Source organism: Pteropus medius, unplaced genomic scaffold (assembly GCF_902729225.1).
Source record: "Pteropus medius unplaced genomic scaffold, Ma_sr-lr_union100, whole genome shotgun sequence".
Lineage (NCBI taxonomy): Eukaryota > Metazoa > Chordata > Mammalia > Chiroptera > Pteropodidae > Pteropus > Pteropus medius.
The window spans coordinates 2,745,911-2,763,221 of NW_024355990.1; the positions used below are offsets into that span (position 1 = coordinate 2,745,911).

General features: G+C 61.1%; 1 protein-coding gene across 12 annotated transcripts in view; it reads left to right on the top strand.

Annotated features, from left to right (window-relative positions):
• The first annotated feature begins 458 nt into the window (after positions 1-458).
• The window catches only part of DNAH17 (dynein axonemal heavy chain 17), a 106,213-nt gene continuing 89,360 nt past the window's right edge, over positions 459-17,311 (top strand). For 9 of the 12 annotated variants that reach the window (XR_005652146.1, XM_039859625.1, XM_039859618.1 and 6 more), the window contains exons 1-12: positions 459-847; positions 2,779-2,886; positions 7,589-8,026; positions 9,227-9,420; positions 10,243-10,435; positions 10,574-10,673; positions 10,772-10,857; positions 11,030-11,155; positions 11,661-11,813; positions 11,936-12,025; positions 13,504-13,671; positions 13,899-14,015. Coding sequence is in view for 11 of the 12 variants with exons in the window: in XM_039859625.1 (XP_039715559.1) it covers positions 7,682-8,026; positions 9,227-9,420; positions 10,243-10,435; positions 10,574-10,673; positions 10,772-10,857; positions 11,030-11,155; positions 11,661-11,813; positions 11,936-12,025; positions 13,504-13,671; positions 13,899-14,015 (1,572 nt within the window). In the remaining variant the exon portion in view is untranslated. Of the gene's footprint in view, positions 848-2,778; positions 2,887-4,880; positions 5,519-7,588; positions 8,027-9,226; positions 9,421-10,242; positions 10,436-10,573; positions 10,674-10,771; positions 10,858-11,029; positions 11,156-11,660; positions 11,814-11,935; positions 12,026-13,503; positions 13,672-13,898; positions 14,016-17,311 lie in introns of those variants that run through there. The other 3 variants (XM_039859617.1, XM_039859616.1, XM_039859615.1) reach the window with 3 other exon arrangements.

Genomic DNA, 17,311 nt, shown 5'->3' on the forward strand with positions numbered 1-17,311 from the left:
GCGCCGGGCTCCGCCTGGTCCCCCTGCAGGCAGAGGCACCTGCTGCTGCGAAGCCCTCCCACTGACCCGCCCTGTTTCCAGCCGGGGTGGCTCGAGATCAAAGCATTTCTGTGCCTGGGGAGGCCTCGCCCCAGGGCCTGCCGTGCGAGCCCCATGAGAGAAGGTCCCCAGGCCTGCATGGTGCCTGCCCTTGGGATGGCCTTTGGGAACTAGTGAGCCGGACACATCTCTGGCCACACTGCTCTCTTCATGAAGAAAGAGTCCCCTGCTGGGCTAGCCTGGCAGGCAGGCTGGCCCTCCTTTCCTCCTAGGACACGCCTGGGCAGGAGGACAAAGGCCGCCCATCCTCCTGTCCCCTGTGCCAGGAAGCCAGCAGGAGGATGTGTGGCAGGGCCAGAGTAGATGGAGGGGGTGTGCATGCGTGTGTGCGCACGTGTGTGTGCACGCGAGTGCATGTGTGCGTGTGCATGCATGTGTGCATGTGTGTGTGCGCACGCACGTGCCGAGGGAGTGACGAGACCCAGATGGCCCAGCCTCCTGCTGTCTTTCAGCGTCCCCAGCAGAGAAAATTGTCCCTCAGTCGTGTTTGACGATGGGTCACATCCGTCCTGCAACTCTTCTTCCAAGCTAATTCAGCGGGAGGAAGAGCTCCCGGGGACCATAGGTGGGGGACGAGCCGCGTGGGCCGTGACTGCCAGAGCAGAGGGAGTGGAGAGTGACGTGCCGGGGCTGGTGGCCCCGCGGCTTGGCCCCGCGTGCCTGTCCCCGTTAGAAGGCGTCACGCGCCGCCCAGGCCGTCTCCGAGGGGCCCGCGACTCCAGCTGCAACGCGGCCAGCGTGCCCAAATGTATTGCCACCTAGAGAACGTGGTCCTTCTCTGTCCCCTCTGCTCAGGCGGGACCCCAGGTGGACCTGCGGGAAGCTGGGCAGTGTCATTCACGTTGCTCATGAGTCTGCCGCACGCTGGGCAGGGCGCCCACCCCGAAGCCCAAGTCCTGTGGTTTGAGGGCCGGGGCGGCAGCCCCACCCCATCCCCAGTTTCGCCAAAAGACATTCAGGCCCCCGTGTGCTGGGACATGTGAGTCTCGGGGAGCACGATTCTGGTGGGAGTCGGACCAGCTAGAACCTCGATCTGGTGTTGACTTTCGGGGCTTCGGGGAAGAAGGGTCCACGGTCAAGTTTGCGGAAGCGCTGGGTCGGATGAGGCTCTGACAGCTGGACTTCTCAGACTTCTGTGTCCTCAGCACCACCACGGAAGGCCAGCTGCGGGCAGGCGCAGGGCCAGGGGCTGGGCCAGGGGCTGGGCAGCGGTGCCCATCCAAGAGGACAGATGCTGGGGACGGGGAGGGAGTAACCAGTGCCTAGTTATGTGCTTGACTAATGGCAGCTGTCCTGGTGAGTCCGTGGAGCAGCACCGGGGGTGAGCAGCTGCAGGAGGCGCTTAGTAGGAGACGACACGCCAGCCGAGCGCTTAAGGGGGAGTAGGAGCTCGGTGTGCGCGCGCGCGAGTGTGCATGTGTGTGCATGAGTGTGTGCGCGAGTGTGCGAGTATATGCGCATGTGAGTGTGTGCATGCGTGTGTATGTGTGTGTATATGAGTGTATATGCGTGTATAATGTGCCTATATGTGAATCGCGTAATATTACCGTATTATCTTGCGATAATGTATGTGTATGTAGTGCATGCGGTAATGTATATCGCATGAATGAAAAATACATATATCACAATGATATATCGTGTAGAGTGTATCTGGCGTGTATATGCATGCATGTGATGCGGCGTGTGAGTGTGTGTCGCGTGCAGGATCCGCCAGTCAGCGGGTGTCCTGGAGGAGGAGGAGGGGGCAGGCCAGCGTGGCTGGGCCTTGGGTCCTGGTCTGGGGGCCGGGCTGGGACTGGGGGGCAGCAGGATGAGTGAGGCAGGGCCAAGTCTTACGGAGCCATCTGAGTCTGTCCGATCTCATCCCAGGAGCAGTGGGACGCTGTTGATGGGTTTCGAGCAGGCGTTGACATGACCGCCGTCTTTTTAGAGCTGCTCTGGAGCGGGGGCTGCCAGGGCCAGGCGTGGGCGTGAGAACGAGCGAGGGCACCCATGGGCCCGGGGCGGCAGCATGGACCAGCGAGCAGTGGCCTCGGAGGAAGGTGGACAGGGCCAGAGACGCCGGCGAGGCAGACGTGACTGCTGTCGACGCCGGTGCCTGTGCGGCTGACGGGGTCATTCGCCGAGTCAGGGGACCGAAGGGAAGTCCGGGGGTGCGGGGAGGTGGCGTGGGGTGCGGGGTGGGCAGAGGCCAGTTTTGTGCGCGTGGGGTCTGAGGTGCTTCTTCCAAGGCACCGCCTTGCGTTCTGAGTACGGGCGTCGGCCAGGGTGGTGGACACAGCCAGCTGTCCGTGGGGTCCCCTTCGTCCGCTTCGTGACCAGCTCTCCAAGTCGGAGGGGACACATGGATGCCGGACAGAGACTCCACGCCCAGGCCCCTTGCAGCGAGGTGAGCAGGTGTGGGCCGAAGGGGCGTGAGCCAGAAGCGGCACAGGCAGCCTCCGGGTTAAGTCTCTGAGGACAGGTCCCTCCCTTGGCTTCGGCTTCACTCTTCCTTCTCCCCCGCGGACAGAGAGAAGGAAGGGGGAGGGTTTTCGTGGAAGGAGGGGTGGGGAGGGCGCGCGGACTGCAGGCGCAGCGTCGGCGTCGGGAAGCGTGGCAGCGAGCAGGGAGATGGAGGGCCGGGCGAGGCGGGGGAGGCTTCTTCTCTAAGATCCTAGCGGCTCGTGCATGTGTCAGAGATGACAGCAGAGCTGTCTTGGAGCACGGCGGGGTGAGGCGACCCCAAAAACACATTTTCCACTGGAAAAAACCCCAGCAGAAGTCGCAGGCAGCATGTGGGCCTCGGTGAGTGTACGGGTCTGGGGCCCCCGGCAGCGGTCAGTTGCCCTGGTACCGGTCCAGCGAAGGGGTGAGGTCAGTGTGACCAGAGGGCTGGAGAAAGGTCCGGGGACTCGGCCGTCACAGGGTGGATGTGCCGCAGCCCTGGGAATCCAGCGGGGAGAGCGAGGGGGAGACCGCGGGTGCCGGTCGGGGCAAGCGGAGGCGTCCGCGGGCACCAGAGCAGCTGCCTGAAGCAAGGAATGGACTTGCTGGGAGGGGCGGGGAGGCCGGGGGACGGCCGAGGTCGTCTGTGTGGACGCCGAAGACCCCCAGGGCAGGTGAGATAAAATCTGAGAATGATCTGGAACCCAGAGTCTGGAGTGAGTGCGGCACGGCTGGGATGTGAAGGGGGGGCACAAACGTGGCCGGGCAGCCTGGGTCTCAAAGTGACACGGGGCCTTTTTGCGTGGGGTAGAAGAGACGTGACGTCAAGATCCACCACTGTGAAGCGTGCAGTTCAGTGGCATTAACCACGTCACACCATCGTCTCACAGCCTCGGCACCTTCCCAGACTCACACTCGTCCCCATTAGACACCAGCTCCCTGTTCCTCCAGCCATCGCCCTGGCCCCGGCAGCCTCCCCTCCCGGGTCACACAGGAGCTCACCCCCCTGAGCGTGTTCACGTCCCTGATGACTAAGGTGTCGAACATCTTTTCACGTATTTATCGATCAGTCGTATAGCTTCCTTGGAGAAATGTCTGTCTATATCCTTTACTCGTTCTTAATGGTGTCGTCTGTGTTTTATTATTGTTATGAGTTCTCTGAGTGGTCTTCCACTTTCTTCACAGTGTCCCTTGAAGCTTAGAAGTTCTAAATTTTGGTGATGCCCACTTTATCTCTTTTTCTTTGGCCACTTACGCTTTTGGTGCCATGTATACAAAACCATCGCTTCATCCAAGATCCTAAAGATCTACTCCTGTGTTTTACTCTAAGAGTTTTATAATTCTAGTCCTTTTCTCTAGACCTCTGATCCATTTTTTCTGTTACTTTTTGTAGCTGGTGTAAGGTGAGGGTCCAACTTCATTTCTTTGCATGTGAGTATTCAGTTATCCCAATGCCGCTGGTCGAAGGACCATTCTCTCCCCGTAGAATGATCTTGGCGCCCTCGTCTGAAATCAGTTGCCCGTACGTGTACCATTTATTTCTGGACGCTTGACTCTATTCCATTGATCCGTATGGCAGTCAGTCTCGATTACGTAGCTTCGTAATACACTCTGAAATCGAGACACGTGCCCGCTCCAACTTTATCCTGTTTCAAGGTGGTTTTCAGCCCGCTGGGATTTGGACAGGGACCTATTCGAATCTGGAGATCGATTTGAGGAGAATCGTTGTCTTAACAAAACACGAAGTCTTCCTGGGTCCCCGAGCGCAGGACTTCATTCTGTTTCTTTAAATCTTTAATTTCTTTCCTTGATGTTTTGTGGTTTTCCATGTACGAGTCTTGCACTTAGTTTTAAAAAAATTAGCCCCGAAGATTTTATTCTTTTTGTGCTGTCGTAAATGGAGCCGTTTCCTGAATTCCGTCAGGCTGGTGTCCGTGTGTGCATCTGGCATCCTGCGACCTTGCCGAGTCTTTTATTGGCTCGAATAGTTATTTTATGGCTTTTTTAGGATTGTCATCTGCAAATAGAGATAGTTTTACCTCTTCTTTTCCAATCCAATTGTCTCTTTTTTCTTTTCGCTGCCTGATTTCCTGGCTAGAAACGCCAGTGCTCTGGCAGGGAGTGGAAGCGGCCGGCGGCAGGGTGGGGGGAGGGGCATTGTCACGTGTCCTGAGCTCCGCTGCCCGTCGGGAGCGCCCCAGGAACCGAGGTGAACCTTCCCCGCCCTCTGCTGCCACCGAAGCCGCCACCTCCAGAAGATGAAGGAATCATACTGCGAGAGGCAGAAGGCACGTGACCCCAGACGGACGCTCACGGGAGGAGGAAGTGGTGATTGGATGGGGGGGGTTTAGTGAATATCTCCTTAACCGCACCGGGAGTGACAGTGATGCTCCAGAACCAAAATGCATGACAACCGTGCGTGTGACGGGAGACACGGGAAGGCGCCGAAGCTCCCTCCCGCCCTTGCCTGGCTGGGGGGAGAGCAGGGCCGTGACGGACTCTGGGGCAGCCGGGTGCAGGCCATAATGCCTGCGTACCTCTGAAGGAAAAGCGGACGGCGTTTCATCCCCAAGAAACGGGGAAGGTGAACTTATCCAAGATGATTTCATCCAGAGGAAGGCAAGAGAGGAAAAGAAGCAGCAAGACAAAGAGTAAGCACTGGTGACGCAACAGGAGTAGATCCCAGCGCGTTAGTGATGGCGTCAAGCGGGCCACGTGCTGCAGTTCAAAGGCAAAGATCGTTCGATGGAGTTTTAAAATATTCTAGCCCAAGAGCCTTTCCACCGTGGTGGGGGTCGGAGGGAGGCTCGTTTGCCGTGCTGCACCGGCCGTGCAGGTCCTGAGGAGAAGGTTCTGGAAGTCCCGGGACTCGCCGAAGTTCCGTGGCAGTTGCAGCTGTTGGAGGGGAGGGAGCCGTTTCCGTTCCTGTCGGGCGAAGAGCTGCCACCGGTTTGCCCCGCTCGTGGCTGGGATAGCCGTTTGCCGTCAGCCGGTAAGTGGCCCGTCGCTGGGGGGCTCCGGAGGGCAGAGGCGGAAGCCAGGCCCGGGCAGACGGACACCCATCGCCCAGCTAGAGGCTGCTCTCCTCCCGCTCAGAGCCGGTCGGGCGTCCGGGGTGGCGTGCGTGCTGCCCGCAGCCAGCCAGCCCCTCTCCCGGCCCCGTCTCCCCGTGTCCTCACCCCGGCCGCTCCATGCTGCCCTCCACCCTGCGTCAGACACTGTCCTCTCCGGGAAGCCCCCAACTCTGGCTTCTCCTGTCTAGTGCTGAGGGCCCGGCCTAGGGCCACCTCCCAAGAGGCTGTCCCTGTGCCCCCCACCCCCATATGGGCGTGCTTGCCCTCCTCCAGAAGCGTCACGTGGGACGACACTGTCTGTTAACTGGGATCTCCTGGCCTTCACCCCAAAACGTGGCTAGATGGGACTATGAGATAAGACTGGCTGGCTGGGAGAGACTTGGGGGACCCCAGGACCTCTCAAACCACACACGGCGTGGCTCTGGAGGGAGCCCCCACCCCCCACCCCCCGATGCCACTCTTGGAAGGAAAGTCGATTTTGTAAAAGCCCAAACGTACAAAATCAGTAAACGGGACGATGCCTCCTTAAATTCTAGTAGTGTAAGGTGGCTGCACATGCGAGCCTCCTGGCATCCTGTCCCCTGTCCCCATGTCTGTGAAAGGGTGGCAGCGAGGCCTGGCTCAGGAGCAGCTCAGCAGCACGCACGGGGCCCCCCAGGGGGCCTCCAGGCGGTGGGCGCCCCACAGATGCCGCATGCAGCTCCGCCTGCTGCCGGGGGGCCCGGCGGGTTTCCTCGGCATCTGCAGATGTGTCTGCAGGTGAGACATGTTCTCATCGGCACATCTTCCCCGAGTCCGCTCGTGGGGAGAATGGCATGCGATTGGCTGCCATCTCCCGCCACACAGCCGTTCTGCCGTGATACGGTGGCCGGGATGAAACTCAGCCCCCGCTTCACGGGACGAGTGTGTTTCTGAGAATGGCAGACCGTGCCCATCTCGAAAGCAGCGCCTATGGGCAAAGCAGAAGCCGGATCCTGTGAGTGCTCCTGGGTCACCTGTCACCGCAGAGATGTCAGGCCGTGCAGGGGCCAGGTCTGGGGCAGAAGGGAGCCCCGAGGAACCAGAGGAGTGATGCAGCGCGGGGCTGTCTCTCCCAGTCCCCAAAGGAGCCGAGAGCCCCGGCTTTCCCCAGAAATCTAGACACAGCGGCAGCGTCCTGGGCTGTAGGGGAAGCCAGCGTTGGGCCCAACTCCTCTCGCCAGGGAGGGCAGCACCGGCCCTGCCGACCTCACGCCCCTCGCCGCCCCGATGCCGGCCCTCTCAGAGGAGCCCGATTTCCCTGGAGTCTTGGTATCTTGTCCATCATGAGTTTGTAGAGTTTTGCTTGTTGCGATAGGGACACGGTGTTTATCTTGGTAACTGAACTTCGGGGCATCCACAGGGAGTGCCCACGCGCCCCCTACCCCGTTCATGGCTTTGCGAGACTGCAGGGTGTTCTTCCAGGGGACTCCCTCCCCGACCCTCTAGTTCACCCAGGCAGGGCCGGGTGGGTTCTCGCGGGCAGGACAGAGTAGACTCTGAGGGGCCAGTGGGAGGACTGCAGTGGGATCCTTTTATGGGCGAGAAGCTGAGAAGCAGGGCGGAAGTTGGGGTACGCCATGGCTAAGTTAGGACAGGAGGAGCGTGCGGAACTTCACGTCCTGCACCCCAGGCCCGCCCCCACCCGCTTTCTGCGTCTCCCACACGTCCTGTGGGTCCGATGTCTTCGAGTTCCTGCTTCCCGGGACCCTCGAACCTGGCCTTTCCTACCCCGTCGCCTGCAGATCTCGTTCTCTCTTCCCCGAGGGCCCAGCTCCGCCTTCCCCAGCCTGTCGGCTTCATGGTCACAGCTAACACAAGCACACGCATTGCTGTGCAGCCCGGCTGCGTCGGTGACAGCCCACCGGGGGCCAGGGGGGAAGGTGACCGCCTGTCCCTCCCCCTCCCGCGGACCGTCCACGGCTGGAAACACGCACGATGAGCCCTTTCCTCTTGCTTGCCTGGAACAGGGGTTCGAGTGGCTGCGGTGACGGGCGGGAAGCCGCGAACGCCAGGGAGACGCGCTGCACCGTGTCCGCCCGCGGCGCTAAGACGACGTCAGGATGACGGTGACGCCGGACGTGAGACTAGAGTATTTGGAGGGCGTGGCGTTCACCATGCTCAAATTCAAGCCGGACAAGTGGGGCAAAATGATGAGCGTGGAGGAGAACCTGGCCTTGTTCACGGACTTCCTGGAGAAGCCGGACACCTTGGTCTTGGTGCTGACGCTCACCCCGGCCGGCATGATCGTGCCCTGCCTGGGCTTCCCGGCCTCCCTCAAGTCCAAGGGGGTCTACTTCGTCAAGAAGAAGCCGAGGAGCATCAGCAAGGACAGCTACAAGGACCATCTGCTGTATGGGGACCTCAGCCCCACGCCTGTGGACCAGCTGATAGCCGTCGTGGAGGAGGTGGGTGCGTCCAGGCTGCCCCAGGCCGGGGCCCGAGAACGCGGGAGAAGCGAGCTCCGTGCCTCGCTGTCAGTGATTGGTACCCCACGACTCAGAGCGTGGTCCACGGGCCACCGGGATCGGCATGGCCTGGGAGCTGGGTAGGCGTGCGGGAGGCCCAGCCCCGCCTGCCCGGGGCGCTGAGACAGACCCGCGCGCTCGCACGGCCTCCGGGCCCCGCTGTGCCCCCGAGGGCTGTCATTCTCTCGATGTCACAGCACCGCTGTCCCGTGCTGGCTCCCGTCCCTTCTCACGGCCGCAGACGGCGTGGGCCGTTTGAGTACCAGTAGCTGGGTTTCCCCAAGTCTGAGGCTCCGAGTAAAGAAAGGGAAGACAGGGTGCCGTTGCTCCCCTGTCCCGCCTCGTTCCCGGCGTCACTCCCGCAGGCGTGGCAGGTGCGGCCCACAGTGCGCAGTCGGACCCGCCCCGGTACGCACGGCTCGGCCATCGCTGTCTTCATCTGTGGAACGGGGGCTCGCACTGCTGCCTCGTGTGAGCCCAAGGCACAGGGGCTGCTTGGCAGGGCCCAGGCCAGCGCCTGGCACCCCAAAGCTGAAGCCCACGGCACCTGCATGACTCAGCTGGGGCTGCCAGCGTCCTGGAGGCTGGACGCAAGGTCACGGTGTCACAGGGTCGTTCTCCCGAGGCCTCTGTCCTCGGCTTGCAGACGGCCGTCTCCTCCCTGCGTCCTCGCATGGTGTCCCTCTGTGTGTCTGTGTCCCACGCTCCTCATAAGGACAACGGTCACACTGGGTTAGGGCCACCCGTGTGACCTCAGTTTTACTTAATCCCACTGTGACAGACACTCTCTCCAAACAGTCATACCCTGAGGTGCTGCGGGTTAGGGGTTCGACGTATGAATTTGGGGGTCTCAGCTCAGCCCACAACTATACTCCCAGGCAGCACGGAATGTTCGCCGTCAGCAAGGAGTGTGCGCTGGTGTGGCAGGAGCGGGCCCCCCTGCACGGGGGTGGCTTTGCCACGACAAGGACAAGGGAGCTGGGCCGTCGTCCTTGGTCGAAACCCCTCAGCCACCCCGCCCCCAGGCATGGAAGAGGGACGCTGCCCCCCCGGCTCCCGGGCACAGAGGGTTCCCCGTGTCCCTGGGCTGTCACAGGGCCGGAGCGGGCACGGGCAGAACCACACACTCGCTCCCTCCAGGTCCTCTACTCCCTGTTAAACCAGAGTGAGAACCTGAACGGGTGGCCCTGGGTGGTCTCGGAGGACATTATGAAGCAAGTCCACAAGCTGAAGAACGAAATGTTCGTGATGGGCGGCAAGATCAAAGGGAAGACGCTGCTGCCCATCCCCGAGCACCTGGGCAGTCTGGACGGCACGCTGGAGTCCATGGAAAGGTAGGCGGGCCCTGCGGGGAGCCGGCCGTGGGGAGGAGCGGCCGGGCCCTGACCACCGAGGCGGGTTCGCAAGCTGATGAATCATCCGAGACCAAGACGGCGCCGTCTGGCGGCGCCGAGTCTGAGCTCGAAGGGGTTAGGTGAGGACAGGCTGGGGCGCTGGAGCCCCTCCCCCGCCACGCGTGCGACTGGCCCGGGCATCACACGGCGTGCACAGGATGTCACTCTGTCATGCTTGTCACACAGCCCAGAGAGGGGATGCCCAGCTTCAGGCCATGGGTACCCCAAAGTGCCGAGGGGTATGGGAGGGACTTTCAGCAGGTGGGGGCTATGAGTCTAAGTGGAGTGTCCCAGGGTCCCCGGAAAGCACCAGGACCCTGAGGTGTCCCCTCGCTGTCAGTGATTGGCGCCCCACGTCTGCAGCCGCCTGGCGCATGAGACTCTTGGAGCCATACAGGGTGATGACTTGTTGCATTTGCTCACGCCAGAGGTGCCCGTTCCGGGGCTCGTCCTGTGGGCACCTGGGCAGTCCTCCACGGCTCGTCCACTGAGCACTCAGCATGTGCCCGTGTGACCCCAAAAACAACTGTGGGGGGCCGTCTCGAGCAGCTGGTTCCAGAGCTGGCCTCTTCTCCTCTCTGCGGATCTGGCTCCTCTGATAACACTCATCGTTTGCTCGGGGTCTCTCCTAGCTGTGAGATTTGGGGGACAGGAGGCCAGACGCGGTGCCTCTGGCGGGTGTTCGGGGCCACCTGGGGGGTGGGGGCTGGTGGCCCCGTTCGTGCGGCCGGGACAGCGTCTTCCCCGACCCCCGCCTGGCAGGATCCCCTCAGCCCTGGACAACTCGCTGCTGCACGCCATCGAGACCATCATCATCGACTGGGCCCACCAGGTCAGGGACGTGCTCAGCAAGGACTCGGCCCAGGCCCTGCTCGACGGGCTGCAGCCTCTGCCGCGGGTCGAGTTCGAGTTCTGGGACGCCCGGCTCATGAACCTCAAGTGCATCCACGACCAGGTGCCACCGCTGCTCCCGGGAACCCGGGAAGCCGGGAAGCCGGTCACCGCGCTGTCGCTCCCGCCGGCCCGGGCTCCGGCCTCCGCCCAGGGTCTTTGGGTCGCTCCTGGAACACTGATCTACTTCTCCCCTTCCCAGCTGAACAGGCCCAAAGTGAACAAAATCGTCGAGATCCTGGAAAAGGCCAAAAGCTGCTACTGGCCGGCCCTGCAAAACGTGTATTTGAACGTCACGGAGGGTGAGTGGGGGGAGCAGGCCTCCCTAACACAGACCCGGGGGCGCCGGAGGCGGGGTGTCGCTCACGTGCGCCCCCGCCCCGGCCCCCGGCCCCTGCAGGGCTGAAGGAAGCCAACGACATCGTTCTGTACCTCATGCCCCTGCGGATCTTGCTGGAGGAGATGGAGCAGGCCGACTTCACGATGGTACAGCAGCAGGGAAAAGGCCACTTGGCGGGCCTGGTCCCGCGTTGGGGGGGGCAGGGGTGTGGGCCCAGGGAGGCCCCGTCCCTCGGCTTTGGGGTCACCTCCTGAAGCCTTGGGACGGGCAGAGCTGAGATGCGGCCACAAAGCGCACGGCCGGCCCATCTCTCCCCAGCTCCCGACCTTCATCACCAAGGTGCTGTACACCATCTGCTTCATCTGGGCCACCTCGGAGCACTACAACACGCCCTCCAGGGTCATCGTCACCCTGCAGGAGTTCTGCAACCAGATCATCGAGATGGTAGCCCCCCGCCCCGGCCCGGGCCCGCCCTTCCGCTGCCCACGTCCCCCAAACACAGGCAAACATGTCGGCACAGGGACTTCAGGCCCCGGCTGGGGCTGGTCCTGTCGCTGGCCACCCGGAGTTTTCCCAAGACCTGGGCGGTGCCAGCCCGCGCAGCCCCGTGTCGGAGGGAGGGGAGTCCCAGCACGCCAAGGCTCGGCCAGGGCTTGCAGGGTCGTCCGGTCCCACACCGAGCCTCCTGCCTCCTTCCCTTCTTCCTTTTCACGGACCCACATCAGCCGGCCTGGGCGGCCTGGGCCGGGGATGACGGGCCGGGTGAGGGAAGCAGCTCGGCCTCTTGAAAACCATCCAGCGCTCGGCAGACAGGCTGGGACGCAAACCCGAGGGACACTCCGTGTGCCACGGCGGCTGGCCTCCAGCCGGCCCAGCCACCCGCAGACAGCGCCCTTGGACCAGCCCAGCTGGCACGTCACAACTTTGGAACGTCCTCTGTTTTGCCCAGACGCGGACCTACCTGAGCCCCGAGGAGGTGCTGAAAGGTTTGCAGGGCGAAATCGAGGAGGTTCTCAACAACATCTCGCTGTCCGTGAACATCCTGAAGGAGCTGTACCGGGCCTACGACTTCTGCTGTGCGAACATGAGGCTGTTCTTTAAGGTGCGGCCTGGTGCACGCGCAGGGTCGAGCCAGGGCGAGGCGGGGCTGCCGCCGGCCCTGGCGTCGGAGCCCGCGGAGACCTGCGAGGCCGACGGCCCGTCTCCTCTCTCCTCCTCCTCCAGAAAGAAAAGGAGCCAGTGCCCTGGGAATTCCCGTCCTCCCTGGCCTTCTCCAGGATGAACGCCTTCTTCCGCCGCGTCCGGACCATCGAGGTAGAGTTGGTTCACCTCTGCCCGCGCTCCGCGGCGGCGTCTTCCAGCCTCATCCCTGTCCCCGTGAATCCGGGACGTGGGGAACCTGCGTCACGGGTCCCCTCTGCTCCGCGCCCAGCTGTTAGCCAGGAACAAAAGTGACTCATCCTGGTGGCTTCTCGCCTTATGTCATGCCTTTGGCGTATGAGCAGGCCGATGACGCCTTACGTGACCACGGTCAGGAAGCCCGGAGGCCGAAGGGAGACAGTTAGTGGGACTCGGCTGGCAGCTGCGAAGGCTCAGGAGGGACCTTGCAGAGCAGCGTTTGGATGCGGGGGTGACAGCGGTCCAGGACGGTGTCCTCGGCGCAGGGCAGGGCAGGGAGGCTTTGCTTTTCGTTTCGTAGTCTCTGTCTGTGCTTTTTTAACTTGGTGCGCATGCTACTCACGCCATCAAAAACGGGGAGGAAATGGTCCTGGAACCACTGAGCGTTGATTCTGTGGTGGAAGCCGTTAGCGGTGGCTTCGGGGAGGCCCGTCTGGATCTTGTCCATACTCTGGGGAGGCAGGGCCCACGTAGGGCCCCGGGATTTCCGTCGCAGAGTGTTTCAAGCTTCCGGCCGGCCAGCTGTCGGTTCCCACGCTGCAGATTCTGACTCCGGGTGAACGGTGTGGGGCAGAGGGCCTTTGGGGGTGGGCAGTGGCCCTGCGCTTGCTTTCCCTGGGTTTGGGTGTAACCGATGCTTCTGGGACAGTTTGGGAAAATGGTGCCCACCTCGGTGCCAGCTTCGGTCTAACTGGCTCTGGGCGCCGTGTCACGCCCTGCCGTGGTCCTCGAGGAGCCTTTGGGATACCGATCAGAAAGTAAGAACTACACGCAGAAGCATTAGGTAACCGCGCGATGCTCCCAAATGGATTAAAACGAAGAGCACAGAGAGCAGACGGGGAGTCTGACAGGGGACGTGCCGCTCGGCGCGGAAGCGGGTGGGGCCTCCACGGGGGGGCGTGACTCCCACCCAGAGGAAGTAGAATTGACAGGTGCATATCCGTCGGGCAGCTCGTACAGGAGGGCACCCTCTCAGGTCACCCCAAGGACAGGCTCCGGGTGTGGGGTGGTCTCCCCAGGAAGCAGAGAGCGTGAAGCTTAGCAAGAGCCTGGAAACCACCCCCACAGGCCCTTTCGGCTGCTGCTGTGCCCACCGCTTCCGCATCCAACAATGGCCTGTGGTTGATCTAGAGGCGAACTTTGGCCGGCGGGGGTCAGGACGAGAGAGAGAGCCCAACCTGATCCCCTCCTTACTTGGGGTGACTCGTGGAACCCTTCCTTCCGTCCCCTCTCCCTGTGTTCCAGAAACGACTTTAGAGAACACTAACGGAATTGAATAGAGCCCTGCCCCCGACTGTCGTGTGTGGCCCCCGGCTCCTCCCCGCGGGCGTCATGGCTTTGCGTGTGGCCATGACGGTGACCTGACGGGGTGTGCGGGGGCTCCCCTCCACCAGGACCTTTACAAAACCGCAATCGAGTTTCTGAAGCTGGAAAAAATCGAGCTCGGGGGCGCCCGCGGGAACATCCTGGGGAGCCTGGTCATGCACATCTACGAAGAGGTCTTCGAGCTGGTGAAGGTTTTTGCCGACTGCAAATATGACCCGTTGGACCCGGGAGATCCAGTAAGTCACGTCGGGGGGCCTTGGCTGGGGCAACGACAGACGCCCCAGGAGTGGGGGGCACGTGGTGGGGACGCACGCGGCGGAGGAAACCACGTTGTAGCCCCCAGACAGTAAGCGTGCTCGGCTGACACGGCACCCTGAATCCTGCCGGCAGGCGTGGGGGCCTTAGGGCGCACACCCCCGCTTTGCACGCCGATGAAGAGGTTGACATGCTAACTCACTTCCAGAGTTTCGATGACGACTACGCTGATTTTGAGACCAAAATTCAAGATCTGGATAGGAGGCTGGCCACGATCTTCTGCCAGGCATTTGATGACTGCAATTCCATCGAGTCCTGTGCAAAGGTACGCGGGGATTCGGGGGGGACCCCTCGTGGGAACTCTGCGGGGCAGCACCCTGTCGATGCCGAGAACGGCGGCAGCAAACACCCCGAGGGGCTCCTGACGGTTTTCCTGCCGCGTCTTAAAGTAAGAGAAGAAAGTGAGCCTGAGGTGACAGTCGTTGATTCTCATCGTGCTCGTGGGGCGAAGCTGTCCATTTATCCTTACCCGATTCAGTTCCCCCTCTACGTACAAGGAGCAAAAGTTAGGGACAGGCAAAGCTGCTATAAAAATAAAACACACGTACATTTCGATCTGCTGAGCCGAATTCACACGTTCTCAGGAAGCCACCGCGGAGCCGCCTCGGCAGCCGTCCTGGGAGGTGGGGTGACGGCTGATACGCGTTGCTCTTTGCTATGATGGCCAAGTCGTGTGCCCTGAGCGTGTGGTACTTTTACAGTCAGGAAAAAGAAGCGATGCTTTGGAAAAAAGATTTTAAAAAATAGATCAGAGAGAAGCACAGAAAGCCCTGGAGAATGTGAATTCGATAGAGAAACGTGAAAGGCTGATACACGTGTTTCAAGTCTGCCCTCGCGAACAATCAAAGAGGAGCCGGTTAAAACAGCAAGGTCCCACCGTCACCCATCGAGTCGCTTAGAGCTAGGCACCCTCGTCCCCACCGCTGATGGGTGCGCCCCACCCGGGGATCCCCGAGCAGTGGCGTGTTGGGGGCACGGAGGCGCCTGGTCCCCTTCAGCACCAACACGCAGACCCTCTGTCTCACAGCCCAGGGGGGTGAAATGCTGAGCGCACCCTCTCCTCGTGGGCACACCCGTCACCCGGGGTGGCCGGCCCCGCCCCCGTGTTCCCAGGGCTGTCATTTCAGAGACCCCTTCTGCCCCAGGCAGACTGGGACCCTCGCTGAGCAGTCAGGAGGCGCCAAAAACACGTGACCGAGAACTGCCTGCGCCCGACGGCGCGTTTCGTGGCGTTGGCCTACGTGGGTTTTCTGCTGCCATAAGAAATCACAAGGGAAGGTGGCTGACTTAATTAGGAACTCGGAAACACTGACGAATGGACTCGTAAATTATAGACTCGCAAAAACGTAATGAACAGACTAACTTAAATTATAAACTCGGGAAATCTAACAGACTAAAATTATAAACTCGGAAAAACGCAACGAACAGAGTAAATCTGCACACACACGTACGCTCGCACGCACACACAGACGCACACACACACCACGCAAAACAGCAGAGCTCAGAGTTAGGGGGCCGATTGGATTTTCCTGAGCTTCTCAGGCGTTGGAGTCTCGCCAGAGAACTCGGCCCCGAGCACTTAGACCCATCCATCAGAGCCACAGGGACCGCCATGCGGTGACTTGGGGCTCGCGTGGTGCTTTTGTCATAGAATTCGCTGAATACCATGCAATTCACCTGTTTAAAGCACACATTTAAATGGATTTTCGTGTGTTCACAGTCATGCATCCAGCCACTGTCAATTCAAGAACACTTCGTCACCCCAGTCACCCCCATTTCTCTGAACCCCCCCGAGGTCACTCAGCCAGCCGGCAGGTCCCACACCTGGGACCCCGGCCCAGCCCTGTGCTTGACTGCTGCCAGGGCCCCTTGGGGTTCCAGGGGCTGAGCTGGGGGCCAGGGGGCCTGCTGCCCCTGAGCACAAAGACCTCTCCAGAGCAATGCCAGCTGTTCTTTGCCTTTTGGACATTCTTAAAGTGGAAATGCCTGGGAATTTGGGTCGACTTGGTGCTCAGGCAAATAGCAAGGCATGCAAATTAGCACAGTCTCCCCCCACCAGCTGCCTCGGGCCACCTTTTAAGAGGGGCTCATTCCCCCACCCCCAAGCCGGCCTGCCTAGTTCTCTCCTGAGCGCTCAGACCTCTGTGGTATTGACCTCGGTGTCCATTGTCCTCCCAGCTAAATCGTCAGCTCCCCGTGGGTAGGCGCTGGATTTGGGCTCCATCAGCGCCGAGCCCGCCACACAGCAGGTGCTTCTGAGCTCTCGCTGGGCAGAGAGCCAGCTCCAGCGAGGGGGGCAAGTGGTGGTGGGGACCCCAAATGTCGCCCAAGTTCAGGGGCTTCCAGCCTGTCCTTTAATATGCACCCCTATGACAGGGTCCCCAAAAGTCAATGACGTGCCAGGCAGGTAGCGCCTCTCCCCTGTGCCATCCCCCTATGGGCAGGGTGGGGCAGGGAAGAGCTGGGCTGGGACGTGACGCCCTCGCCTGTCCCCTTGGGGTCCGGAGCTCGAGGTCCCCACTCCGCGGGCAGGAGGTGATCTAGGAGGAAACTCATGCCGCCCCCCTACGAACTCAAACCTCCCACCGCACGGGGTCCACCTCTCCCCTGCGATGGGCTAAATCCCGCTTCCATCCCCCGAGGGGAAAAGTGGTTTGGTGAACGTTAGCTCCGTGATTCTGCCCGATGAACAAGACAACAATGACAATGAGGACGAGAGCGGCTCTTGCAGTCCGCGTGCGTCAGCTCGCCTTTCTTACCGAAGGACGATCGACAGCCCGCTGCTCCAATTAGGGGGTCCCCTAGGGTTCTCCCCCCACGTCCCCTCCATTCCCTGTCTGTTCCCAAGCTGCCTCAAAGCCGTTTCTCACTGCAGGTAATTTGTACATAGCCAGGAAGGTTCTAGAGCAATTTTCCACGTGATCTCCTGCAAGGGAATAAAATTAGCTTCCTTTTCAGAGGCCAGAAACCAAAAAAAAAAAAAAAGTAAATAGGAAAAGAAGGGAAGAGGAAGAGGAAGGGGGAGGGAATAAAGTCAGGAGGGTCATGAAATTAGCAGGAGGAACTTTTTTCTTCCAACTGTCACATGGCAACTTTTTTTAGAAACATGACACTGGTGACCTAGTACGCGGCTGGCTTCCTGCGGGGAAGAAAGGAGCTGGACAGACCATCGGAGGGTCAGCGGCTGCTCCCTCCGGCTCTTTGGGACTTGAAAATCTCTCTCTGCCACCATCTTTTACTTTTTTCCCAAAAGGCCATTTTTGAGAACAATGGTCACATTTTTCAAAGTAAAAACTGGGGCAAATCTGAGCTTCAGGTCCGACCCTCCAGGCGGCCATGTGTCCCAGAGAAAATGTGACAGGGCAGTCTGGGCAGTGACGAATCCCCGCTGGCCTGCGGGCCGGTCCTCTGTGTGGTCACTCCGCTGGCTCGGCCCCACGGGAGCCCGGCGGGAGGTGGGACGGAGGGGGCCCCCGGGATGCAGAGCTTCCGCCTCTTCCCTGGAGCTGTGCATCCCACAGTCCGGTCCGCTGCTCCGGCAGGGCCCATCCATCACCCCCC